Below are 27,972 nucleotides of genomic sequence, written 5' to 3' on the forward strand. Positions count from 1 at the left end.
CTCCCTATCTATCTATCTATCTATCTATCTACCTCCCTATCTATCTATCTATCTATCTACCTCCCTATCTATCTATCTATCTATCTCCCTCCCTATCTATCTATCTATCTATCTATCTACCTCCCTATCTATCTATCTATCTATCTACCTCCCTATCTATCTATCTATCTATCTACCTCCCTATCTATCTATCTATCTATCTCCCTACCTATCTATCTATCTTCAGTTCACTTCATGCAGTTTTCTGTGTTTCTATTTACTTTTATGCATGTCCATCTATATAACACCTGGGCCCGGTAATGATAATAAATAATAACAAATGCATAATTTCTGTAACATGTCAAATTGAATTATTTCCATTGCTTTAAACTATAATTACAAATTTGTTTTGGTAACAATTTTAAGAAACGGCCACCTGGAATAATATCTCCGGACAGTGGGCAAATAAAATCGGTCTCTTATGAACAGGTTTTAATACGGTAACGTTTTAATGCGGTAAGGGAGGGGCTAGCTATGTACACTCTACAAATCTAGGATTTGAAATAAATCCAGATCGGCTGTGGATTTTGGCCAGCCGAATGTTGGATTTCTTTTAAATCTTTAGGATTAACTTTCAAATCTCAAAAGATTTAAATTCAAATCTTTTAGATTGGGTTTAAAACTAAATCTTGTTTCGGCTGGTCACTATTCACAGCCAATCTGGATTTATTCTAAATCTCTGAGTTTTAGAGTGTACTTGGAGTGTATGTGTTGACAACCAGTCCTTTAAATTTTCACAGATAGGATTTTCGACTTTTCCACGATGGCTGATTTTCTTTGTCATCCGCCTAACCAACTGAGCATCAGACGGGACAGTGGCGGGGTACTTCAGGCAGCACAGGGTCTAATCGACTCGGCCTGGTCGTTGTATGGAGAGTTAGAGGCCGCTCTACCCGAGTTCGTCAAATCATTAGAGACAAGTCTTCAAATCCTCCGCCAGAGCCTCGGGGATGGAGCCAAGTGCCTTAAGGTAGAGAGCGACTTGTCGAAAGGTACGAAGAAGGATTAAAAGTAAATGCTTAATTTACTTTGATTCAATTAACTACCGAATGAGTAAATTCATGTTTGAATTTATTTGTAGGCCTATTCATTGCAATCGTAAAAGAACGAGCAAACATGATTTGCAGGCATGCCTCGTTTTATAATAAATGTCAAAAGATGTTAAGGGGGTGCATTATACATACAGGCATGGGCGGAAATCCCAGGGGGACAGGGGAGTCGTGTCCCCCCTACTCAAAATCGTAGGGGGACACAATATCAAATGTCCCCCTACTATTTTGGGTCTTTGGTGATGCTAAGAAATATATCACTGAAAATGGGAATAAAAGGTGCGTTTTGGGACGAGATTACCTTTTTTTTTGCTTGTCAAATATATTTTCGTCGAAATTACCTTAAATTTTAGGTAATACCCCCTTTTTTGGCTTGTCACATTTTCCAGACCCTTGTCCCCCCTACCTTTTGGGAGAGATTTCCGCCCCTGCTTATAGGAGCATTGCTCCTTTCTTCATGAAATCACTGATTAATTATTGAAATAGTTATGAAAATATGATAATAGTAATGATAATGATAGTAATAATATATAGATTAATGAAATTACCATAACATTAATAACGATTAGTATTAACAACGATAACAATGCAAATAGGTAGCGTACAATAGCGCTCATCTGTTTGAAGATTCCCGATGCTTTATTTTTTGAAACCCCCAATACTGTCAATAATGACATTCATTCAATATGAATAATTATGTTTATCATTATTTCCTCGGATGAGAACGTTTTATTATTAATCAGTTATCGCTTACCCATCTCCTCTCTTTTCATTATTTCTCAGCCTCTCGCCAGATGTTGGAACAGCTCCCACCCATCATATGCGATATTGGCAGACATACATTCACCATGGCAACGAGTGATGCCAGTAGAGAAAGTTTTCTACTTCCGGATAACACGCTAGCTCTTCAGGTTAAAGCAAGGTTAAGAGATCTGAATCGTGTTGCCAAGGTAAAGTTTCAGTATTTGATTTGAATTACATACTGTTCATCGGTTTCACGCATACAGTTCAACGTAATAACTTTAGAAGTCAGTTCTTTAAAATTGCACTGAGACTTCACGTGTTAAACGAGCTAAGCATATTTCATCATTACTTTCTACTGATATAGATTTATTATGAACGATATTCATAATTGTCAAAAACGTAAACTGTCCTTCGAATTAAATAGATGATATTTGTTAATAGCACTAATAATCAACTACATTTTGACTTACACAGATAAGGGCAACAGAACATTAAGCACATTTTTACGTAATTTCACGAACAACGGCGAAGAGAAGAGTGGAATAATATTTCGTTGCTGTTACTTAGTATTTTTATTTCTATTCTTTTGTGTTTAAAGGGATTGTCTGCTGAGCTGTCGACAAACGACAAACGGAGAACAAACACGAGATTATCACACGTAGATACAGAAGAAGGTTGGCCTATACATATACACAAACCCTCTCCTCCAAACCCTCACGATCCCCCTCATCCCAACCCTCCCATCTATAACCTCCCCCCTCTTCCCCTTCACTCTCTCCTTTGCTTATCAGAGATTTTCCTGCCTAAATTCTTGAGCGAAAGATGAAGGAAAATATTGCGGTGAAACTTCTTTTGAAAAAGTAGATGATTAATCCTCCTATGTTATTATTTTGAATTTCAGTGAAAAACTTCTGGGAAATGATTTTTGATGACAGAGAAGAGGTATGTATATAATTATTACATTTTTTAACAATTAAAGTAAAAGACTTGGGTCCTGTTCCATGAAAAGATTCAATCAGTGCACACCTAGTAACAACAATGCATACAGCATTTCCATTTATTTGAAAGCAGGATAAAAGAGCATTGTAGATTAAATGCCTTGCTCACGGGCATAGGTGCCGCGGCCGGGGATCGAACCCCGGACTTTCCATGTATAGCCAGGCGCCTTAGACCACTCGGCCACGGCACCTCCACTTGCAACTAATTACCGATCTTTACTGTAAATCGATAGCAAGATGTTTACGAAATATCAATAAAAAAAAGAAGAAAGAAAAAAACGGGTTCTCAGATGCAAATATCAATCTTATTTTTTAATCATATTTATGCTATACATATTTTAGTTGGTTCTCACCTTAGGAGTATCGTATTCATAAGAAAGGTCCAATGTTGCATAATCAGTATTACTATTATTAAATCTTTCTGGGGTGGGTACCGAGAGAGATAAAATCCGACCAACTGTCACCCCAAACATATTATTGCCACATCCCCAAATAAAAAAGAGAAATAGATCAAATGAATGAAAAAAATAAACAAATAAATAAATGAATATTAAATGAAACAGATGAAAAATAAAATGAAAACAGGAATAAATATGAAATAAAAAATCTACATAATTCTACGCTTTTTTCTTCCTGAATTTAATTATTTTCGACATTTTTATGGACCACGGGGCCTTAAACGCGGTTCGAATCTATTTCACATTTCTCCTATCTTTAATTGATATCACAGATTGAATTGGCTGAATTCTATGAGACAATAAGCGCCATCATCGGCAGGGAACCAAGATGCCCTCTGGAAAGACTGGGGTCTTTCTTTACTTGTGAGTATGATTAGGTGACCAATCCTACGGCCCCTTAGTATTGTATTGTATTGTATTTATTTTAGGTCAATTAAAAATTACAACAACGATAGATATATGTACAATTACAAAGAAATGATCATTAAAAAGACGGAGGGATTGCCCTACTCAGCGTTCATAACATATCAACGCTGTTTTACAGAGGGGATCCCTTCCAATAAAAGATGACCTTCGAAGTCTGTCATTCATGGTCGGTGCCGGGATTTCTTGAGGGGGGGGGGGGGCAAGACGTTCTAAAGATGACGTCATATTCTTTAAATTACAACCTACTTTATCCTCTTCCATCTTTCTTCGTACAGCTCTCCCTTTTCTTTTTTTTCTGATTTTGTCACTTCCTGAAAAAATCTTTGTAATGATCGTATAAACGGAGTTTACCTGTTTTTTTTTATTCACGTGGGTGATAATGCAAAATGATTAGTTTAGCCAATTTTTTTTAAAGAATTAGACCTTTAGACTTATTTGATGAATCACTGCAGGATTTCTCCTCTTATTGTCTACCAGTGTATAGTAATGAGCCACCACCTCTGACATGTCTGACGAGCAATAGATGTAACAAGTGAAAAGGGGGTTCAACAATAGGTGACTTTTATTTCTAACACCCTTTCCGTCTTACCTTCTTTTTCGGCTAAGGTGACTATGTTGACCCCCTAAATTTCGATCGCTTCGTCAAAATTGTTGACGCAAACAACGTGCAAACAGCCCATGACAAACTGCTCATGGGGTCTGCCATCAACGTTTCCCAGTTCCTTAAGAGCCAGATCAGGATTGGTCACTTGAGAGACGCGATACCCCAAGGAGACTCAAACGAACCAATCAGGGCCCTCGACGCAAGGAGGCGGACGTCGAGCAATGACTCCTTGACGTCGCCACGCCTCGGGTTGTCTCCAAGGAATGAGAACGGCAATGAAAGCCTTACGTCAGTACTCAGCAATCACTCAGATGTTTCTAGCTCAGCCTGGTTGAAGATCAAAGTGGAAAACTGGTTCAGAGAGGTATTCTCGTCATTTACATGTCGATTCCCGTCATGCCGTACACACAGCACCAATAATCATCTTAATCACTATGATTATCATCATCATCATTATCATCGTCATCATTACCATCATCATCATCACCATCATTATCATCATCATCATCGTTATCATCATCATCATCATCACCATCACCATCATCATCACTATTTACGATCGTAATAATCGTCTCTCCAACACCACCTTATGCATAATTATAATCGCCACCATAATCATCACCAGCATCTTCACTATCATTATCAATCATCTCATCTTCATCATCACCAGTGTCAACATCATTATTGTAACATGATGATGACCATTACGACCTCCCATCTGCGTGCAACCACACACACACACACACACGCTGATAAACAACACATACCCTCACCCACCCCATACACTTACCCGCACATCCCCACACGTAGGAACTCTTGTGTCGATTGTACGTAAGAAATATTTATCCTCAATCACATGAAACCTCTCTATGTAATTACTAGGCCTATACTGTTCAGATATGCAGCATATAGGACCAACGTTTCGTGTCTAGCTATCACAAACAAGTTGTCCTTCAACAAGTTATGGGAAATGATCATTCGTGTTAAATATTAGTTATATATATCGTTATTCCCATTATGTTGAACCTTTTCGATTTTTTATTCAGCAGGACCGTTTTTTCCTTTTTATGTTCTACCTGTAAACGCTTCCTTAAACACACTCAACTTATCATTTCTCTTATTTTGGAGTCATTTTTGTTGGGTTAACAATATTATTATGGTTTATCGAAATTAGTATTTCAAATTAGAATAATTATTTTTGCAAATTTGAATTATCACTGCATATTTGAATTATTATGGTTAAATTGAATTAAGATTCTTATTGTAATTGAGATTTTATTAATGTCTATGTGCAATTTATATGTTTTTATTGTAAATTCAATGTCAATTCAGCCTTCGTAGTTGCTAAATTGAATAAGATATATCTTGAATCATGTATATTTCGCTCTTGCAAATTTCCTTATCCATTTTTCGTTTGCTCTCTTTCAGGTGGATCGTCTTTACAGGTGAGACATGAATTCTCATTTACTTTTTTTTTGTTTTACCTAATTGAATTAAGATGTTCACAAACTACGCTAGGTGAAAACGGGAAATCGCACATGGAAGGGGGCAAATTTAATCCTAGCATTCGGTGTTCTTAGCCACACCACGGTTCTTCCTCCTTATAGGATTGATCAGATAGACACCATAATTGAATAAAGGCATTAGCTCGCTTTGTGAACAGCCGATTTAAAGAGAAACTTTCAAACCAAGATGAAACATGTGTAGGCATATGGATAAATGAATTAAACCTAAGAGGAAAAAAACATCTTAAAACAAATATTATTGAGAATGAAAAGCTATAAGAACTACGCAAACCACGATTTTTCTTTATAAATTCGCGTCTTCGAGTCGTGAATGGAACACAATAGTGTTGTTATTAAGTTAAGATTATGGTTCCGGCCACTTATTATTTATCGTCTTTGAAGCACTAAATGACTTTCGGACACAATTCCTTTTCTTTTGCTGATGTGGTTTACGGTACACCATGTGGAGTGTTATAGAAGCAGTGGATAGAAGAAGAGAGGATGTGGATAGGCGAGAAAGTGGAGATTTGAGAATAGAGTATTCTTTCTTGAGAATAGTCCTGAAAAGGACTGTAAACCAGAAGGAATGTTGAGTGAGAACAGCTTGAGTAGTAGAGCTGATGAGGAGATGCTGGCTTGCGTCGGCGAGTAGAGATGATGAGTAGTAGAGAGACTCGACGTTTCGGACAGGTTGACTGTCCGTTTTCAGGAGTGAGTGTTCGCTCGGCGTGCGGCGGTACTTATGGCTTGCGTGCGGACGCAGGCCATGTGGAACGTGGGACCTTGTTTGCTGACTAAGATTTTCAAAGTCAAATCATCGTTAGGCAATGCCTTAAATGAGCTATTGTCGGTTGTTTTCATTGAAGGCATTTGGGAATTATCCTCGCCTCTTTAACCCCTGTATTGACATTCTACCCTTGCATTAATGGAGGTTCTTTCACGGTGATATACCCAAAGACGACGCTGAGGCCCTTCTGAGAGGGCGCCTTCCAGGTACATTCTTGCTCCGTTACAGCTGCACCAATCCTAGTCGTCTCTGTGTGTCGTTCGTCTACTCAGTCGATAACAGTCCCTGGAAGGAGGAAGTCCTTCGGCGTGACGTCATCCTTCACCATGAACTCATCTGTACAAGTAAGATCAATTTAATTCTAACCACGGATAGTTCATCGACTGCTATCCCTATAGAAACTAATGAATGTAACTTTTTCCTTTGTTTGTTTTACTTGCCTACATAAATTTATTAAATTACTTTGATTTTCATAGCTGGTTATATTTTCTGAGTCCATCGGGGAATATAGTAATTGCCAGACGAAGCTCGGATAAATTATTCCCATGATAAATTCTCAAATCCTGAAATATTTGTTGTATCCTACTGCCTTGCTTAAAGTAGTCAGTATATGAAACGCATATCGACTGCTCTTTTGTTGGTGCAATAGTTAAAGTTTTTACCATTTAATGACCTTGAAATTATAAGCCTACTATCACTTCCGGGCAATAGTTTTTGAAAGTCCTCATGAACACACGGTATATAATGCAAAGGGTAAGCATCTAATCACGGATGGCATATGCATTGCATACTATATTTTTCATTCATAATCTATAGATGTCAAGGGAATTACAAGCCCAAGACAAGGAGGTGATATAAGAAGACGATTTAGTGGTGATGATCTCAGCCCGCGAAGAGAGAAGAAAGCGGTATTGAATGGCCAAAAAGGTAGTAATCTTGTCACCATTTGGTATTTTTATGATAAGAAATAACGCCATAATGAGTTTCTGTTATATGCTTACAGTCATCCAACCATAAGGATTTCAGTAGCTTTTAACTGTTAGTGCATATTTTGTTATTATACAAAACAAAATAAATATAAATAAAACAAATAAAACGAATAACGCCATAACGAATTTCTGTCATATGCTTACGGTCAACCAATCATAACAAGGATTTCAGTAGCTTTTAACTGTAATTGCATTTTTTATTATTATACAAGTTTAATGAAATCAGACCCTGAAGTATAAAGAAATGGGAATCATTACGATTGAATTAAGCCTATTGGAGAATTGGAGTCTTAACTGGGCGTTGTGGCGTGCACCTGTAATCCAAGCTATGTCATGTATGTGGAGAAATTACCAATTGATGCAGAGGTTCGAGGTTCGAGCCCTGGTCACGTCTTTCGGATGGTGACGTTAGAGGTCGGTCCCAGACGTAAATAATCACATCTGATTGATACACGTCTGACAAAACTCAAATACACACACACACACACACAATCCGGTTCTTATTTCTCTAATATTTGAAGATTTAAGTTAAGGACTTAGATGTCTAAATTAATTCGTAATATCTATGGGAAGTATATTTTTGAATAATGAATATCAATTCAATTCTTTTATTTCACTTCCATTCAAAACATAATACAAAGTAATATAAAGCAATACAAATCAAGTACAATTTTATAGGGCATTCTTACTTCGTAAAACAGAAAAAACAGTATAATATAGCATAAATGGAAATGAGGGAGATCCCTCATTTGCAGCATTCTGTTTGTGTTCCTCCTCCACTCATACTTATAATGTTGACCGTGTGGTCAATATCCGAAGCTAATGTTTATAAAGTCGCCTGTACCATTTGTAACCTATATCAAATGCATCTATTTAAAATCACAATCCCTTATGCCTTTGTCCCGCATAGCCAGGCATATCTTGGACAAAATGATAGAAACTTGCATTCAGGGCGTATCGAGGATTTACCAGGATTCTCTTGGGGCACTATGACCCCCCAAAATTTATATGAATTAACAAGGATAAGGGGACAACCGGGGGCACTTTTTTGAAATTTGATTTAAAAATGAACAAGAGTGCAAACCAAAAGGGCCTTCGCCACTCACGTAGACCATTTTCCAATTTAGAAATATGGCACTTACTTTGTACTATCTAGAAATCCGAGAAAATTTTATTTGTGATATTAAAAAGAAGTAGTTTCTCAAATTTTTTTGACAAATTATAATTTACTCTTATTAAAGCCTCTTTATTTACTAGTAGTTTCTCGTTATATTTTTATTGAAAAACACCGCACACTTGAATTTACACCCACATACACTCAAAGATCAGACAGGCTGGTATCACAATAACTCTCGAGAGTACTGTTATACAATAATTGAATAAATTGGTACACGTTACCCTTCTTTTTTCAAGGTATATCGTTTTATGATATTTGTCGTGGTGCTTCAAAGGAGTTCCTCGAAAAGTAATCATTCAAAAGGTTAAACAAACTACTTGCAATTAGCTTCTGTGCTTTCAGAGTGCAGCATTCTGTTTTTGTTCCTACTCCACTCATACTTATAATATTGACCGTGTGGTCAATTGCTATTTGCACATTGACCATTTTGACCTTAAAAATATATTCCATACCCATTAATTATCGGCCGATATTTCTTTTTAGCTATGTTTCCCGCGTTTAGAAGCACCAAACATCCCGTTATTTTAATACCCCTCCCTTTTCTATTTGTATATACTTCTCACATCTTCACTGTTGACTACCCCCTCCAAACCCACATTCACTCTAAAAAAATGAAATGTTAAATCAACTTTTGAGAGGTTAAAATTTAAAGAGTGACAATCCCTGTTATAGATAAAACATTTAAGCTTGCCTTTTCTCCAATCTTTCAAGTGTTGATTTAACATTTAAATTTTTTAGAGCGTTTCTTCCTGTTGACCATTTCATCCTCTGTGCTTGCTTTCTTTCTTTCTTTCTTTCTTTCTTTCTCTCTCTTTGTTTGCTTGCTTGTTTCTTTCTGTTTGTTTGCTTGTCTCTCTCTTTCTTTTTTTTTATTCATTTCTTTCTATTCATCTTAAACTGCTGCTTTGTTTGTCTTATTCTGTCGTTATCCCATTTCTAATACTGAAACACTCCATGCATCAACCCTGTGTGTGTTTTCTTTCCAGAGCAAAACGCAGATAATTTGGAAAATTGCTCTCTCTCTCTTTCTATATAAAGAGTGGCAATGTGCCGAGAAAGAATGAAGAGCAGTAAAAAAAAATAATAATGAAAAAATAATAAAACATAAAACATTAAAATTGGAGCGATCGAGAGAGAGTAATATTTAATTTTCTATTCAATTTTCTATTTTTGTCAATGATTAAGTAGATCTGTCACGGTTGTAGTTTGATTATGTCGCCTTTGTCATCTTTTATCATCTTTTAATAATATTGCTTTCATATACACATGTACTAAAATAAATCAAATACCCCTACCCCCTTTGGCATTAGAACCTCCTTCTCTCTCCATCTCTCTCACCCACTCTCTCTCTCTCTCTCCCGCTTTCTCCCTCTCTGTAAACTATTTTTACTCCTCAATTCTCTTCCTCATTATATTTATGTGACTTGTTTCGTATTCATAATTGCAGAGGTCTAATTTTGACAAGCATGTTTTTTGTCCTCTCCATTCTCTGTTCCCCTCTTTCGTTTCATACAGCATTTAGTGCGCTCCACCACGTGATGAAGTCAGGTGCCTTGCTCGAGGAGAGTCTCAAATCCCCGAGTTCATTACTTCCTAGTTTACAAAGATGATCACCGCTTAAAAATCAGGCTGAATGTCAATGGAATTATAAGAAAAGTAGGACGAAATTAACCAAGGATAACTTACTGGAATAATGGAGTAATAATGAAGTAACGGTTTTGTAATGGAAATGTATTGAAATATTCATCCATCTCGATATCATTCATGAAATATAATTTAGCAATTAGATTCATTGCCCAATTAAGTTAATACAAAGTACAAAAATACATTCAACTTCAAATGGAAAGGGCGAAATAAACTTGTTACAAATATGGTATGTAAGACTGAAAAAAGGCGGGATACTACACAAGAATATTTTGTAAAACAAAATAATGCCCTGAATATTGCTTGGTAAAAAATCATTTGCGATGTGCCATCCCAGATCCAAAAATAAGTCGTCCAAAATTAATTTCGAGATATACATTGAGCTTGATAAAGCACGTTCTAAGCTTTAAAATGATTTATTACTTGCCAAAATTTATCAACAAAAGGGAAAATTAATACTTTATTGAATGTAAAAGAAATTCGGTGAGATTTTCAAAGAATGAAGAGAAACAAGGTTTAAAAGTTTAGAAGCATGCATGAGACGAGACGTACACACTGTGTAATCTACTTCTGTGAGACAATGGAAAAACAGCGGTGTTGATTTAACATCAGCCGGGTATCTATATCGGTACACACCAGAGTTGAAACAACACCAGTTAAAAATGAAACCGATATAGGTTTAACACTAATTGGTGTTGCTTTTATGTCAAATTGGTGTTAGCCTATATAATGCCAACCCGATGTTGTTTCAACATCTCTCTGGCGTGGACCGATATAGATACCAGACCGGTGTTAAATTAACACATAGTGTATGTGGGGGAAATAATTGGGTTAAAAAAAACTCCTGTATCTCGTTATCACACTTTGCAACTTTATTTTTGAAAAAGAAGAGTTACTCTTAGATATAATCTCATTTTCACACTTTTTACCTTTTAAAAACAGAATCATTGTTAAATTTTACAGAATCTTCTCTGGTGACTTAGTATTGGTTTTGAAGTGGCTGGTTACATTTGATAAACCAAAAATAATATTATTTTCAATGGAAAATCTTGTCTAATGCTCATCTTCAAGAACTTCAAAAAAAAATGAAAAAGGATGTGAAATACATTAGATAAACATCATAATAGTCTTTCATTGTGTTATACAGCTTGAAGAAAGTGTTTAAATTCAAGAAAGTCTCGAAATTTAAAAGAACAAGAAGTAAGCCTGTATAGAGATCTATATGACAAAGTGCAGAATGTTTTCGGAATTGTGACAAGAAATACATTAGATAAACATCATAATAGTCTTTCATTGTGTTACAGCTTGAAAAAAAGTTTAAATTAAAAAAAAAACTCTTGAAATTTAAATGAAAAAGAAGTAAGCCTGTGTAGAGAGATCTATATTACAAAGTGCAGTTTATTTTCGGAATGGTGAATGAATATTTAGGATAATTATGTAAGCCGAACTTATCACTTTATTGCATTTTCCTTTTCTCTCAGTTTCCTTGCAATGTGTAGGCACCTGTTTTCTGATCAAATATTATTGTACATGTTAAATAATTTATGTGTATATAATTCATTGAACAAGTGTACAGTGATGATGTAAATATAAGAACATACAAATTAGAAAAGGTTTATTGACTTGTTATAACGTGCCTTGATAATCTGCACATCTTTTTATCAGGGGCTGTGAAATGGTCTGAAATGGAAGGGGCCGAGCCGAAAGTATGTGTGCGTGCGTGTGTGTGTGTGTTCTGGGGCGATCATGCACAAATTCGCAGTCAGTGTAGTGTGCGGCTTCAAATCCAGGGGCCCGTCTTACAAACAGTTACGATTGATCCAATCAACCTCAATTATATGGAAATCCGTCAATGCCATAATTTTTCTACAAGGAATTTGTGTAATGTCTTTTGTGAACAAAAAGAATTTATAGAAACCCACTGAATTAAAAAAAATGAATATATGAATATACAGCATGGTTATCTAGAAAGTATTTTGAACAAGATGCATTTTAGATATTGGCGTTGCTGGCTTTCCATAGTTTTGGTTGATCGGGCGATCGCAACTCTTTTTACGACGGGACCATGTCATGCTCAAAAGACAGACGTATCAATACGATGGATGATATGCCAAGGTCGACGGTTTGATGAACTGTCATACCGGTCCGGATCCAGGACCGTGTCCAGCTGGTTGAAGGGTTTATGCGGTTAAATTCACCTAACCTTTCTCATCGGGATGAAGTTATTAGTCTAGATCGATGAGCTGACTCGATATTAATGTTTACAAGAATAAATAAATAAAAGGAATCGTTAACGGCACATTGATTAATTCCTTGCATGCTCTGAGCGTCGATGATGGTAGCTAAAGCCATGATGATAATAGCAAGTGCTTGGTATCCTAGGGCAAATAAATCCAGCTGTTATTATTATTATTATCATTGCTGTTGCAGGTTGCACACATAATATCATTTCGTACATAATTATACCATCACTTATTTAGGCTAAAGTCCACCCCAACAAAGAATAACTTTGATAGGCCTATATGAAGAAAATCCAATAAGCGAAAATCGCAATCGGATATGAAATAAGAAAGTTATACTTTCTTTACTATTACATATCCAAATTTCAGGAAATATAGCGATATATGTGCCTATTATGATTATCTGATTTCGAACTTATCGATGGGGTGGATTGACCTTAAAGGACAAGTCCACCCCAACAAAAACTTGATTTGAATAAAAAGAGAAAAATTCAACAAGCATAACACTGAAAATTTCATCAAAATCGGATGTAAAATAAGAAAGTTATGGCTTTTTAAAGTTTCGCTTATTATCAACAAAATAGTTATATGAACGAGCCAGTTACATCCAAATTAGAGAGTTGATGACATCACTCACTCACTATTTCTTTTGTATTCTATTATATGAAATATGAAATATTGTCATGTGAAATGAAGTTTTATTCCTTCCTGAACACGTGGAATTCCATTATTTTAACATTTTGTGCTTCAGGCAATGAGGTCCTAATAATCAAATTCGTAAAAATTGAAATATCGTATAATTCAAACAATAAAAAACAAAAATAGTGAATGAGTGACGTCATCGACTCTCTCATTTGGATGTAACTGGCTCGTTCATATAATTATTTTGTTGAAAATAAGCGAAACTTTGAAATGTCAGAACTTTCTTATTTTACATCCGATTTTGATGAAACTTTCAACATTGTGCTTGTCTGATTTTTCTCTACTGATTTAAATCAACATTTTTCAGAGGTGGACTTGACCTTTAAAGCTTCTGTTTCGCAATTAAATCCATGGTATCCGACATACTACTATCTTGAACGCTGAAATCCGGCAGTTTGAAGTTGAGCTTCCTCGGATTGTCTCCTCGATAATGCACTAGACGCAGCTCCCTCCAAGGGTCTAGTGTAACGGCAGAACCTCCAAGTTTCATTGCGTGAATTTTGAAATAATGCACGTTGATTGGCCGCAAGATATTTTTGTCGTGCGATGCATTCGGTTCCGTGGGTTCCGCAGATCTCCATTGATTTCTTTGTATGAGTGACTGACCACCTAGCGGTATGCTTGTATTTGGTCTACCGAAAAACCAGTTCTGCAAGCGGGCAGCTCCAACCCGGTCATACAGCGGATCGGATAGGTAGTCTGTGATCCGCGGTTTGTTCGGATTCATTGGCTGGACGTATTCATCTACGTCGATTTTGATCATCCATTTTGATATATGGCGATTTCTCCACAGGCAATCGTTCTCATGTGCGATCTGCACTTCAAGATAGTTTTTACAAGGTGTTGACTGGTGAGACCAAGGTATGACTGTAACAAAGCCACTCTCGATTTCCTTGGCTACGGTTTCTCGGAGTTTGCTCAGTTCTTGTTCTTGGTTGTCGTAAATGAAGATGTGATTTGCTCCGACGTGTCGATGGAATGCTACCCAATCAGGAACGAATTCATCCGAATCCTTCAGCATCGTGCAAACACTCAACATGCGGCGTTGTCGTTTTGAGGCGCCAGAGGAGCACACGGTTATATTCTCGTACGAAGATGTTCTTGAAAAAGCGCCGTCTACAGCGCGATAAAGAGAAACTGAAAAGTTTGCCCTTTCTTGAAGACTTGCTGGTATTGGACAAGTTATAATGATAACATACTGCGGTCTATATCCAAAGCTTCTATCGTCACTAACAACGGCATCGCATGATACGCGCTGACCATTATCGTATTCGCACACAAAAGAATCATTTTGCCAGTCCCAGTGCTGAAGACGCACACCGACAATAACAACGTTATGAGAAACAGGATCAGCGAAAATTGAATGTATCGTTGGCATACCCGCCTTCGTCAACTTTGACCTCAGGAAGCACATATCACCTCGCGGTGATGAGTATATTACAGATCGTGAATACCCTTCGTCGTTACCCTGTAGAGACAGTTCTGATCTCGTAAGTTCTTGCGCCCTTTCTGCCGATGCGCGCAGCATTGGACCGGAAATCGTATGGAGGTAGACGATAGTAGTTGCTATGAACAAGGCGGTGACGAAAATGATGACCAGTGCAAAAGGCATAAAATCCCTCGTGACCTCTGACGTCAACTGGTATCTTGAAAGAGGCCAGTCGCTGTCTGAATGTTCAGAGTAAGTTCTAATTCTGTTGTGTCTTGTAGGCGGGGCCCTTTTTGTATCCATGGTGCCCTGGTTGATATCCTTGTTAAATATCTTCAAAATGTATTTTCCTATTAGGCGATTCTTGCCACGATAATATCTCTCACCAACTGGAAACAGAATGAAACCTGATCCAATGAGATACCTGTAATATTTTGAAAGGTTTAAGAATAGAAAGAGTTAACTTAAGAGTGATTCCCTGATCTTCGTTTAATCTCCATCTACGTATTAGTCCTTTCTACAATTGTCGAGCTCCTAACTCGAGATTATCGGCCACGTCGACCTATAGCAAAACATATCAAAATTGTTTAGCATTTTTCTTATACCGTTGCTTATACAAGTTTTTACAATTCTAAGGCATTTGCGATCATATCTGGTGGCCGTTTCATAAAGCTGTACAAGAGCGACTTTGAGAACGACTGGTGAACCTTTCTTACGCGCTTAACCATCGCCAATAAATAAACAATTTACCACAAGAATGGATCACCAGTCGTTCTTAAAGTCACTCGTAGGCTTAGGAACAGCTTTATGAAACACCCACCAGATGTAGAAAGATTTAAAGATATAGATAACACTTTCTAGAATCTGTTTTAGGCCCTCTAAACATGTTGGGGGTGTGATAATAATTTGATGATAGCAGGAAGAATTCTTTGATTGAAAAACCGTTTTATTTTGGATGTACACATTTATATGACATAGAAGTATAATCGACTGGAAAAGTGGCCAAAATTTCCGGGTGGGGGTGTAATTTCCAAAATTTAAGAGGGTCTTTTATGTGTAAGCGTATTCAGATTAATTTCATAGTCCATCAAATCAATGGGTCCTAATGCATAACCGATAATATGCGTCAGATTGCAAAGCACCCACTCCACTCTAATGAGTTAATTCGTAGATTTCTTATATCAACGAAATCTCCCCCGTTTCTATTACTTACATGTAGTGTATCCATTATTAATTTTACCAGTCACATATAACAAATGGCATGATATCACTAACATAAAACTATGATTATAGATAACAATATATGAAGATGGAAATGATAAGGTCGACATTAATCGAAAATACTAATAAATCTGACCAGCTTATCTCAAAAAATGCCTCCAAATTTTGCTTCCTTCAAACAATCTATTCTTAAGCCAGTTTCGTACTCATTTGAAAAATAAGAAATATATTGGCCTTTTAAAACTTTCCTCTTATATCATAATTATGTGAGTCTAGAGAAACAAGCTACAAAATAAATATTATATGCAGACTGAGTCTACATATATACTGTTTTTTCCTTTCATGTTTTTTCCTTTTTACGCATATATGATTAAATCGTCAAGTTACTATTTTTATCATTTCCAAGAGGAATCCACACCTTACGAGCTTTGCTTTTAGTGGACCCCTTCCCATTTCCATTTATGCTCGATTTTATCCTGCTTTTTTACGAGGTAAGAATGTTCATCTGTAAAACTTGTCCGATTTATATTACTTTGTTTGATTTTTTTGTGGAAATTAAATAAAGAATTGATTTGAATGGATTGGAATATACCAGGTAAAGTACTTGAAGGGAAGCTAAAATTGAGATATAATTATAACATCTAAACCACCTACAGAAAAACAAAATTAATTCATATAGATTAAAACCATTGGCAAGTGTTTTTTTTAGATTGGATATAGATGATTCAGCCCATACCTGAAGAAAAAGATAGATATAAGAATTATCTATTGTTACAATCTCCATGAATTTAAATGGACATGATATCCGCGATTGTTGCTCGAAGAGAATAAAACAAAATACAACTTACTCGTTTCAAAGCAACTGATTCCAGTCCTCATGGCCGTACTATTATCATGATTATGATCCGTGATTTTTTAAGTTCTCGAAAACGGATATGAGTGGCTCTTCTCATCCCGATTACCAATCAAGTGACTGCAAAGTTGTGGAAACGTTGAAAGTCTACCTACCGGCCATGCTGGTGTGGTTTCTTTAGAACTAAAATGGTAACTGGAAATAGGGCGACTTATTTTGTTAAGGTTAATGGCAGCCGCAAACTTTGCACTTTACGCAAAAGACAACAGCGACTGAGTTAACAATAACTGTCTTGTAGACAAGAGCGACGTTGATCCAATAAACCATGTTTGAAGAGCGCTAGGAAACCGAAATCCATTGACGGTATGTCCTATATTGACCAACAGAAGGGCCCATATTCACGAAACCCAAATACGTCTAGTTTATCACCTAATTACATAGGTGACTGTACACAGTTAGATAATTGCTAGACTCATTAAGGTTTCATGATTTTGGAGTCTAGATAATAATGATAATACATGGGGTTTACCAACTCGCTCAGTGGATAATATATTGGGAATTACATGTTGCGTCGTGACCCAATGTTTGCCTGATTACTTAATCATCTAATTTTGTGGTATATTTGACATGAAATTTAAAATATATATATATTTCATCACTTTTTTGGTCCTTTCTCCCCCTTTTCTCATGGTAGTGATTTTTTGTTGGGGGGTCCATTGCCCCCCCCCCCCCGACCATCCATCTTCACGCCATTGGGAAGGGGGTGGAAGATTGACCCTCATTCGTGAAATATATATACTCATGTTCTTACGAACACCGCTATTATATATTACTGAATAACCTGGAAAATATTACAATATAGGTGTATAGGTCAGCAAATCGCATTGTTTCTTGAAGTTAAAAAAATATGGTATATTTCTAAGTTGGTCATATCGCATTTCCCCCATCGTTCCCCCAGGATATTTTTCACCAATCAGTTTGGAGTTTTATTTGAATATAAAAATACATTTTCCTAGGTGGCTACACTAAAAGTGTCAGAAGCACAATAAAACATATAGACATTCGTTAATGATAACTAAGAATTAAACTTGCTCAAATTGTTATTCGTTTATATTTGAAAAAAAAGACAAATGATTTACGCATTACGGATTAAATGATTTTATGTGTGTGTCTTTCACGATATATGCATACGCTCCAGATCTGGGTCCTCTAACACAAAGGTTAGTGATTAATCATACGCCTGATTTTAACGATTGATTGTACATTGTAGTCAATAGAATCAAAGGTAGAAAAATGTTCTACGATATTTGCTAACCTTTGTGTTACGGGCCCCTAATATGACTCGACGATCAAAAATGGGTCTAATGTGAAAAATCACCGTTGACTATATCTGGAAATCGAAAAACCGATTCTTGAATAAGCATCGATCAAATAAAATTCCAGAGGCACAAACATTGTATATATTGTGTTTATATAGTACTTATTCAATGTTTGCTCATAACGTATGTTATTTGGTATGCGATTAGGCTACTGAAATGTCAAATAACCTTGACTTTTCAGTCTTAAGATCATGCTGGGTAGTACTGTCTATGAGTAAAACATGATGAATAAATCGTTACTACTTCTAGCATTTTGTTGACAATCCTGTCATGATTTCAACAAGTCTGGAGACCCCATTCCGTGCTTTTATCTTTTAGTATCTTACCAAGCATCTCTTTATATGACTTGTTTACTCATGGGTCAGTGGCAGGCGGGGGGAGGGGGGACTCAAAATAAAAGGTAAGCATTCAATTTGTTAGCGTATCAATGTGGATGTTTCCTGCACAAAGATCTCCCCTTCATTTAGACAATAGTAAAATAACTTGTATTATCTATCTATTGGCCGAGTGGTTGTTATGCTATTCTCATGCATGCTATTATAGTTTATTTGAACTATACCTACAAAAACAAGAATGTATAAGTGCTCCTGTACATTCTTGGTATTGTAGGTATCGTTCAAATAATTCACATGGCAGACCGATGGCTGAATAATTGCTTAATTTTAGCTGAAATTTCTTGTCTTCCTATTTATTTTCCTTAAGCGCTTAGAGACATTCTTTGTGATAAGCGCTATATAAATGTTGTCAATTATTATTATTATTATTAGAGCTTATCACTCGAGTCACAGATCAATTCCTTGCACGACAAAAATATATATAATTTCTGAAATTATTTTCTTTTGCATTGAATATCACTTCCTTCTCAGAACTTTGGAAGCATGATGCAAATACTCCGTTTCATCGGTCACCCATTTTAGAAGTATACCTCTAAATTCAATCTTACAAAATAAATTCCACCATAACGACATGCACGCTGTTCAAAATGAAATACGCAAACGAAAATGCAAATTGACCAAACGAGGATAAATGGAGGGGGAAGTACTTTAGCTGGAAGTAAGTATTACCTGCTTTTGATAAAATTAGAAATTTCAATTAGATGTTTGCTCATTACTAATAATTAAGGTACTTGTATTTAGCATTCTATTTTTGGGTTCTCCAATCTTCTCTTTGTATTTTTTAATTTGTAATTAGACTGACACTAAAACAGTATAACGAAAAATTCAAGGCATATCTTCCCCTGAAAATTTCTAGTATTATAAATTTTGCTGTATGAATAAAAAGTTGCTGGAATATGTCTAACATTAATGTTACTACTTGTATGAAAAGAATGGAAATAACTGAGGTATGAAGTTAGGAAATTAAAACAAATCCCACGTCCTGGCGGCGAATTATGCGTTGTGTATCTGCACAAGACAAAAAAGGGTCTCCGGATGCACTGGACCGCGGAGAGCATTGCGCAATAAAATCGAACAATGAATAGCGCCATATCGATCAGTTCCCATTGATCACTTTCACCGACTTCAACAGCAAAAAGAAAGAAGAGGTATCGTCAATGATGAACACGTATTTGTATGTGATCTTGTATATAAACGTGCTACAGGCGTGGGCTTCCTTCTCGTTAAATTTCATACTTATTTATCATTTTTATGTGATTCTTCCGCGTTGAACTGACATGATAAGAGAGGAAAAAAGATGACATCCAACTGCTGCTAGTTCGATTATATGACAACGATGGATGTCTTTGCTTCTAAGAATGGCCTTCTCTGTTAAATTGCTTTAAAATAGGTAAGGCGTCGAATAATTTTGAGTAGTTTAATAATGGCCCCCCAAAATGGCCTAATAAACTAGTAAGAGCCTCAAAATTATTTGATTAAGTGTTTAAATAAGTTGATTAAGACTAATAATGTACTCACTTTCATTAAGTTTTCATGTGCTAGCTATGTTTAAACGAATGTACCTCACACGTATAGGTACAAAGAACACATGCCTATCTAGTCTTATCCTGAAAGTATCGTCAACAGGTCATGACAATTCAGATCACAAAACTTAGACCGAAACCTATCTGATCATGATTATGTTCGGATTCAAGTAGCACAAATGCTGATCGTGTGTTTAGCAGTATACACTTTATTATGTCATGTTCTTGTTCTTTGCATAATTTGATTTCAGAGTCTCTTCCTTGACAAAGGGTACGCCGTATAAACTTAGTGGGCACGGAAAGGGAAGAATAAGCATATATATATATATATATATATATATATATATATATATATATATATATATATATATATCTATATATATATATATATATATATATACTTCAAATATCAAGACGAATGAAAACCATTAACTAACACTAATTTTTTTGATTGCGAGAAATATCAAATAGTATATAATATCAAATGAAGGAATAATTAAAAAAAAACCCTTAAGTTTGTTAAACCCTTTTTCATGTTTCCATATGTCTAATATCTTTTAACAGAAAATGAATCTTTGATGAACCACAGGAGCCTCGCTACACCTACCATGCGAGCAAATTTTACGAAGTTGGGCGCCTCCTAATAGAAAGATCTTGCAGTATGTTTGGAGAATGAGATATCAGCTATAATCAGACACACACAAAAAAAAAAAAAAAAAATTACGACCGTGACCTGAGACACCGCCACAATGCTTCACCTAAACCGAACGTTGAGGTCGCGACGAAGAAAGTTAGACTACACCTGGATATTTGTTATAATGACAGCATTCTTTCTACTATGTTCTGTCTTTTCAATCATGTTCAATTCATTTAATAAAAACGCACCTTCTCGGAAATACAGTCATTTGATAGACTGGGATGGACGGATATATGTGGCGCCGAAAAACAAAACAAACTTTTCAAGGAAGAGTTTTTATCAGTATTCATCACCAAGAAATAATATGTGCTTTTTTTCAAGTTTCCTAGAAGAGGAAGGGATGCCCAAACTTCATTCAGCATTCGCTGATCCCGTATCCCACAATGTGGTCTTCATCGGAACGCGGTTACTTGAAGACAACTGGACCCGCGAAACATTCGTCACCCATTTTGAAAGTGGGGAGCGCAGATTGTGTGATCCCATTGTAGAGGATTATTTTAGCTTTGGATATATCTCTCAGTTCAACATTGTTCTGACGTGCCCACTTCCATCGTCCCTGTACCAGAGTCTACAGTTTACCTTGAGTCTTCAGCGCATGACCAATGTCAAGAAGTATCGCAGGTACGCATATGACAACCTGACAATTTGCCAGTCGGGATCGTCTAACTTTAAAAGGTATCACCTATCAGCCTGCACCATGGTAAGAAACATGGATCACTACCTACCAGAGTGGATTGCCATACATCGATACGTTGGTGTCCAACATTTCTTTCTCTATGATAACGAGCCAGAGGAAACGAGCAAACTCAGGCAGACTGTTCGTCGTGAGATCGCAGAGGGCGTCGTTACAGTCATACCCTGGACACACATTGCCTTGGGACAGAAAACGTATTTAGAGGTTCAGATTGCCCATGAAAACGACTGCCTGTGGAGAAACAGGTACCGAACGAAATGGATGATCAAGATTGATGTTGATGAGTTCGTGCAGCCAATGAATGAAAGCAAACGAAAAATAACCGATTATCTCGAAGGTCCAAATTTTGAAACGATGGGGGCCGCGAGATTGCAGAACTGGTTTTTTGGACGCCATTCAGCCGATAAGTCGGCAATGGCTACCAATGGTTCAATCATAGAAAGAAATATCTGGAGGCCAAGCTATCCTTCGCCACAGAACTGCGGCCGTGACAAAAACATTATTCAACCAAAGTATGTCCATTATTTTAAAATCCATGCAATCAAAATAGGAGCAGAGGCAATCTCTTTGAACCCCTACAACGAGCTGCGGTTAGTGCATTACAGGCAAGACAATTCACGCGTTAGACATTTTGATCTTCCACCATTCACACACCAAGACTTCAGTATGGTGAAGCTAATACGAGAAGCAAGGAAGGCACAATGAGATAATAGGAGCCTAATCTGGTGAAAATCTTTAATTAACGAAAAATGACAACGAAGTTAATGACGGCGTTATTCTAGAAGAATTTTATAGATTTAAAAAATTAATTTTAATATTTGCCATTTCTATGCATGAATCATTTTGTATCAAGGCCTAACATGCGAATATAATGACAAGTTTTTCGCGAAAGCATGAAGTAAAAAAGACAAATATAAAGATGAATGATTCTTAAAGATTAATTATAAATGCTTTGAATAGTATGGGTTTTATCGAGGGCAGAATGAGAAAGATATATCCTAAAACCACTACCGCCGGTGTGGCGGATTATTACGTTAATTTCATCAGCATGCTATCAGTTTAACTACTAGTCTTTGCTATTATTTTGGTTCGAGTTTTAGATAAAAATATTTCTGTTCCAACAAGCATCTTACATCATTAATTTAGTTATCATTTAAGAAATTATGCAGTAACAACACATACCTTGGTCGTCACATTATCGGAATGCGGAATAATATTTATTGGGTAAATAAAGGGAAGGACCGTTTTGACGATACATTGAATTTGATAAAAACTAATAGTACGATTGGGATGAAGGTTTTACCGATATTCATTACGACATTATATATATATATATATATATATATATATATATATACATAATATATATTAATTTGCGATCAGTTACATGTGAGAATTTATTAGCAATACAACCAAGATTTGTTTTAAAGAGAAAGACAAACACGGTTCAGAACACCATCGCATTCAAAAGTTCATAAGGCCTGCTATGTCCCAAAGTGATAAAAATTGAAAATATCATCATATTACAATAAAAGAAAGAATTAACATTACATTACATTGCATTTTCTTGGGACTTTTCATTTTTCAAGTGCTGCTCGTATGTTAGTCATGTATAAAAAATGAAAGTGAATATTGAAATATGAAACCGCAATCATGTATATAACTCTGATAATCATTGGTGATTTTCTTTTCCTATTTTTCTGGTATCAAAACCAATGCTGGGCCGAACTCCCTCTTTCATATTCAAATTCACATCGTGGATTCTAAATTCATATTTTGCCTAACTTGGTCGTGACTTTTACTAATGTCTACTACTTTATTTAAGATAACTATATTCTTACAAATCAACGATTATAATTTTCGTTTCCACAGTGTCACAGGCATGTTGAACACATTTAATATTATCATCATCAACATCATCATCATCAACATCATCATTATTATCATCATTATTGTTCTATTACGGTGTGACTGCAACGTGATGTTGATGCCCTAGCCCCAAAATGTATAATTCATAAAATCAATATTGCTGTTTTTAATGTTTGAAATAGGGAGTCTATTGTCTGTACTTTGTATATATGACCAATTAAGCCATATGTGACCGCGACTCATGTTTTTAATAAACCCCGAATTGAATTTATTACTCTTAATATTGCTCATGTTGTTATCATCATCATCATCACTATCGTTATTATATATTAATCCGTTGCCAACTGGAATCCATTTATACCTGTACAAAGTCAGAATTCAGTATTCAACGGGTTTATTAATCAAGAAAATACATGTGTTACATTATTTAATGTGGAATAATTTCGAATTATTTTTTTTTTGGGGGGGGAATTGCCAATTCATCCGCTGACAACTTGTCCACTCACCACATGGTCTACCTTCATTTAGTCTAATGCCATTCCGTCCATCAACATGTCGTGTAACAACCATTTGGTCCAATCATCACTTCGTCTAATCACCATTTCGTCTATTACCATTTGGACTGATACCCATTTTCCTTTCATTTATTTTGCACAATATTAACACTTAAGTTTTTAGACCAAATGTTATATGGGCTAAATGGCTATTGAACCAACTGACTATTAGATGGAATGACATTAGACTAAATGAAAGTAGACCATGTGGTAAGTAGTTGAACTGATTATAGACGAAATGGCCAAATGGTAGTAGACGAGTTTGCAATTGGACGAATTGGCATTAGAATGATTAGAAATAAACCAGTTTTTGGTGTGACTGTAATATGAAGTTGATGCACTATTCCAATAAATGTATAAGTCCACCCACTTCGCTGGCCACGAGAACTCTGGTCAGTTCAGCCTTATATCCTCCTGTTCGATTCTTCCAAGCAATAAGGGCTTCCATGGCTGCTTTCGGGTAATCCATGTTGTATTTAACCAATCTGTTCTGAGCTTGGTTGGACGTCCCCCCTAACTCCAGGCAGAGGGCGTCATACTTATCATGGGGGAATTCAGCAGCAAGACGTTGGAGATTTCTTTCTGACACTGGTATCTTAGCACTGCAAGACGAAGATAATGTATGTCATCAGATGGGTAGGAGAAACACACAGGGAGAGAGATACTCAACACAAACCGTGGACCTAACCTGAGTACTGAGGACCACATTCGTCATTAATTCACTTAAGTATCCAGACTTGCTAATATTAGTTCAACACACATGTGTGTCATTATAACACCATTGTGAGTCACTTTAACACTCTTTGTTATGTTATGTGTTCAAACTCTAGTGTATCTAGGGATTAGGGGGTATAGGGACACCGACTGGTGTAGGTTTTGCACCCCAGTGTAGAAAGGGAGAAAGGGAGAAAGAGCGGGGCAATTAGTAATCAAGTATGGAGTTTACACATAAGCCATCACGCTGAAAAAAATAAACGAGATTTACATTGCAAGATTACGACAAACCAATTTTAAGGCCGATTCCATGGTAGGAAATCAGCCATTTTCACAACACGTTTCAACCTGCTGTCCAACAAACGATGAACCTCAATTTGTTTGTGGTAATGTTAAAGTACTACTGGGTAGTCATGTAAAAAGTGACAACCAACAAAAATATGTTTTCCATTGAGGAATAAGGGGTGAAAATGTTGCATGTGGTGCGGGACATTTCTGAGTCTCGTTCGACACATTTTCATATTTAATTCACCCGTACTGTTGGTTCAGTATTTCACATTTCTACCCGCTTTAACTTTATCATTGAAAAGAAAAAAGTGTTACTGCTCAAGCATTCAGCTTTCATAAACCCATCCTCCAATTATCCGCCTAAGGGTAATGCGAATAATTCAATAAAAATTCCATTCACAAACTCCGAAAGTAATCCGCACTAATTTTTTATGAGCACCCGACCTGAAAAAGGCGGATGATTGTCATGGCAACTTCACACGCCCCCTCCGATGGGGTTGCGTTGCAAAAGGGTGACCTTGTGATCGCACCATGGCAATTATCCGCATTACCTTGGAAATGCGTTCATAAAGTCAAAATCTGGTCCCGATGCTGCTATTATGCGGATAATTGGGTTTATGAAATTGTTGCCAAAAAGTCCCACCCTTAAATGGATGAGGAGGTGCGAGAAAAGAGGGGGTATCAGGGAAGAGAGAATTATAAACCAAATATGATGATAGCAAATTTTAGTGCACCTTAATTCAATTAACCCAAATCAATCGGATAACAAAAGCATCAAAGAGAAAAAAAACATTCCAAACACATTCTGAAATATTGATTGCATGATTTCGTACATGATCTACTCTTCGGGCATTAATTATAGCAATCACATTGCGGACGCTTTCTATAACCCAGATGATTTTTTTTGTGTGTGAAAACTCTTCATAACAAGCAGCCTTTGTTGAAAATCGATGAATCTAAACAGCAGTGTTATTTGTCTTGGACGCAGAATATAAATAACATATATTTATTTGCGATTTTTTGTTATGTTAAGCTGATGTAATGACCTGGTCCACCAACTTGCCACAATGACACCTCTAACCACTAGCGTACCTACGGGGGGGGGGGCAGTCTGCTGCCCCCCTGACGAGCCACAACCCATACAAAAGACATATCCCTGCCCCCCCCCGACGAGCTTTTTGCCCCCCCCCCCTGACGAGCTTGAAGACCTTTTTTTAGTCAATTTTTTTTCTGGTACAAAAACCTTTATTTTTTATTGAAGACCTCTTTTAATTTTGCTTGTCAATTTTTTTTCTGTTACAAAAACTTTAATTTTGATTAAAGACCTTTTTTTTGGCTTGTCAAATTTTTGGGCAGGCGATTTTGTCCCCCCCCCCCATTGGAAAATCCTATATAGGTACGCCACTGCCTCTAACCTGTCTATCGTAATTTGACTGATATTTTCCATAGATTTTGAATGTTGCAAAAAGCGTCTGTGAAGGGAATGCTAAAATAAGGCAATGACAAATAGCAACACTACAAAATTAATATTATGTAACATAGCAAACGGGACAAATCTAGGATTTTGAAAAGGAATACAGAGAATCTTTTAGATATTTTTATCAAGCAAATTCTTCATCCGCACCAGATATCAGAATGTTACCAGACCTACCTCATGTTTTTGTTGTACTGGCCACCAAATATGTTCTGTCACCCCTGATCAACTGCAAGATATCAATTGAAATTGTATTCATTCGAATCAGGGCAAAATAAAACCAATGCTGTTTACATAAATTAATACTCATTATAGTTTGAATAATTATGACGCACATTGACTTTTAAAACACGTCTATATCTATATTCACACAAAAGCATTCTTTCTTTCACACCTATACATGCGCGCACACTTTTACAATTGAACCACCACTTTCACACCACCCCCGTGACACCTATACATGCGCTCACACTTTTACAATTGAACCATCTATTTCACACCACCCCCGTGACACACCCACTTCCCACATGGACAACATCACCAAATTTGCAAATCCACCTAAGTCTTTTGCAAATTACTAATCTCTTGCGCATTACTAGCCCATGACAGGGCTAAAACTTCCAAAAATATAAATTAAAAAAGAACGGGCAAAAAGAAGTAGAATATTATGCGAAACATATATCAGTGAGACGTAAATGTATATTGAAAAAAATCCATCCAGACAAGATGAGGAAAGAGAGAAAATAACTGGAGAGACAAACAAAGGGATTGGGAAGAGAAAGACCGAGAAAAAGAGAGGGGGAGGGGGTCAGCCAAATGGCTGGTTTAGGGCGAATAAATAAATAAGTATAGGGCGAATAAAGTATATGTATATAGCTGTAAGCTTACCTTGGTAGACTTCCGGAGTTAATACATATGAAGAACCACCCTTTAAACAAAGACAAACTTATTTGCTTGAATATCAGATAATCATTGCTTCCCGGTCCAATGTGAAATGATGCTTTCTGTGTGTCCCAGGAAAAACCCAACCGAGAAGTATCGAGAACTATGTCATAATTATATTACATACTGGCAGACTTGAAGAATACAAAATCAAAGTTCATTCTGCTCCTATCAGGAACATGGTCTTCATGAAAGGGTCGTACGCAGTTTGAAGATGGTGGGAGGGGGAAGGGTATCCCCAAATAAACTAGAAAATTAAGATTTTCATTGAAATATTTTGTTGTCAAAACCCTACCTATAGCAAATCCGTAAATTCTGTTAGCAATTTTAATGTATAGATTGACATCTTCACTTCTCGCATGAGTCTGAATCTTGTAGAGTGATGCCCCCCCCTTCCAGGAATGTGCCCCTTTACCCGGTTACTATTGAGCCCCATCCCGCCACTGAAATATATTGTTTGCTTGTTTTATCATTTCATTTTCTTGTAATTGTTTACCATTCATTGGAGGCGAGAATTGGTTTGAAGGTAATAAATAGGGTCAAAATACATCTATGATAACCCGATAATGAACCTTGTA

General features: G+C 36.5%; 3 protein-coding genes across 4 annotated transcripts in view; 2 read left to right on the top strand and 1 right to left on the bottom strand.

Annotated features, from left to right (window-relative positions):
• Positions 1-11,372, top strand: part of LOC121420226 — a 19,449-nt gene extending 8,077 nt beyond the window's left edge. Inside the window, exons 2-11 of one of the 2 annotated variants that reach the window (XM_041614786.1) lie at positions 780-1,031; positions 1,872-2,038; positions 2,431-2,506; positions 2,734-2,774; positions 3,561-3,651; positions 4,321-4,682; positions 5,747-5,763; positions 6,755-6,954; positions 7,427-7,537; positions 10,292-11,372. In XM_041614786.1, the coding sequence (XP_041470720.1) occupies positions 803-1,031; positions 1,872-2,038; positions 2,431-2,506; positions 2,734-2,774; positions 3,561-3,651; positions 4,321-4,682; positions 5,747-5,763; positions 6,755-6,954; positions 7,427-7,537; positions 10,292-10,386 (1,389 nt within the window). In that variant the 5' untranslated portion in view covers positions 780-802 and the 3' untranslated portion in view covers positions 10,387-11,372. The remainder of the gene's footprint in view (positions 1-779; positions 1,032-1,871; positions 2,039-2,430; positions 2,507-2,733; positions 2,775-3,560; positions 3,652-4,320; positions 4,683-5,746; positions 5,764-6,754; positions 6,955-7,426; positions 7,538-10,291) is intronic. The other variant, XM_041614787.1, reaches the window with a different exon arrangement.
• A 1,562-nt stretch (positions 11,373-12,934) lies between these two features.
• On the bottom strand, positions 12,935-17,354 carry LOC121420225. Its single transcript, XM_041614785.1, has 3 exons — positions 16,861-17,354; positions 13,691-15,215; positions 12,935-13,103 (listed from the first exon to the last, which is right to left on the bottom strand). Exons 2-3 carry the CDS (start codon positions 15,092-15,094, stop codon positions 13,098-13,100), a joined length of 1,410 nt encoding a protein of 469 aa, XP_041470719.1. The 5' UTR covers positions 15,095-15,215; positions 16,861-17,354; the 3' UTR covers positions 12,935-13,097.
• Positions 17,355-19,741: 2,387 nt separating this feature from the next.
• On the top strand, positions 19,742-22,899 carry LOC121420227. Its single transcript, XM_041614789.1, has 2 exons — positions 19,742-20,029; positions 20,727-22,899. The coding sequence occupies exon 2, from the start codon at positions 20,912-20,914 to the stop codon at positions 22,256-22,258; it is 1,347 nt and encodes a 448-aa protein (XP_041470723.1). The 5' UTR covers positions 19,742-20,029; positions 20,727-20,911; the 3' UTR covers positions 22,259-22,899.
• The last annotated feature ends 5,073 nt before the right edge of the window (positions 22,900-27,972 follow it).

The sequence above is a fragment of the Lytechinus variegatus genome, chromosome 8 (assembly GCF_018143015.1).
Source record: "Lytechinus variegatus isolate NC3 chromosome 8, Lvar_3.0, whole genome shotgun sequence".
NCBI lineage: Eukaryota > Metazoa > Echinodermata > Echinoidea > Temnopleuroida > Toxopneustidae > Lytechinus > Lytechinus variegatus.

Bases quoted from the DNA above. Each gene is read 5' to 3' on its own strand.
- LOC121420227 (XM_041614789.1), top strand. From the start codon at position 20,912: ATGCTTCACCTAAACCGAACGTTGAGGTCGCGACGAAGAAAGTTAGAC.
- LOC121420225 (XM_041614785.1), bottom strand. From the start codon at position 15,094: ATGGATACAAAAAGGGCCCCGCCTACAAGACACAACAGAATTAGAACT.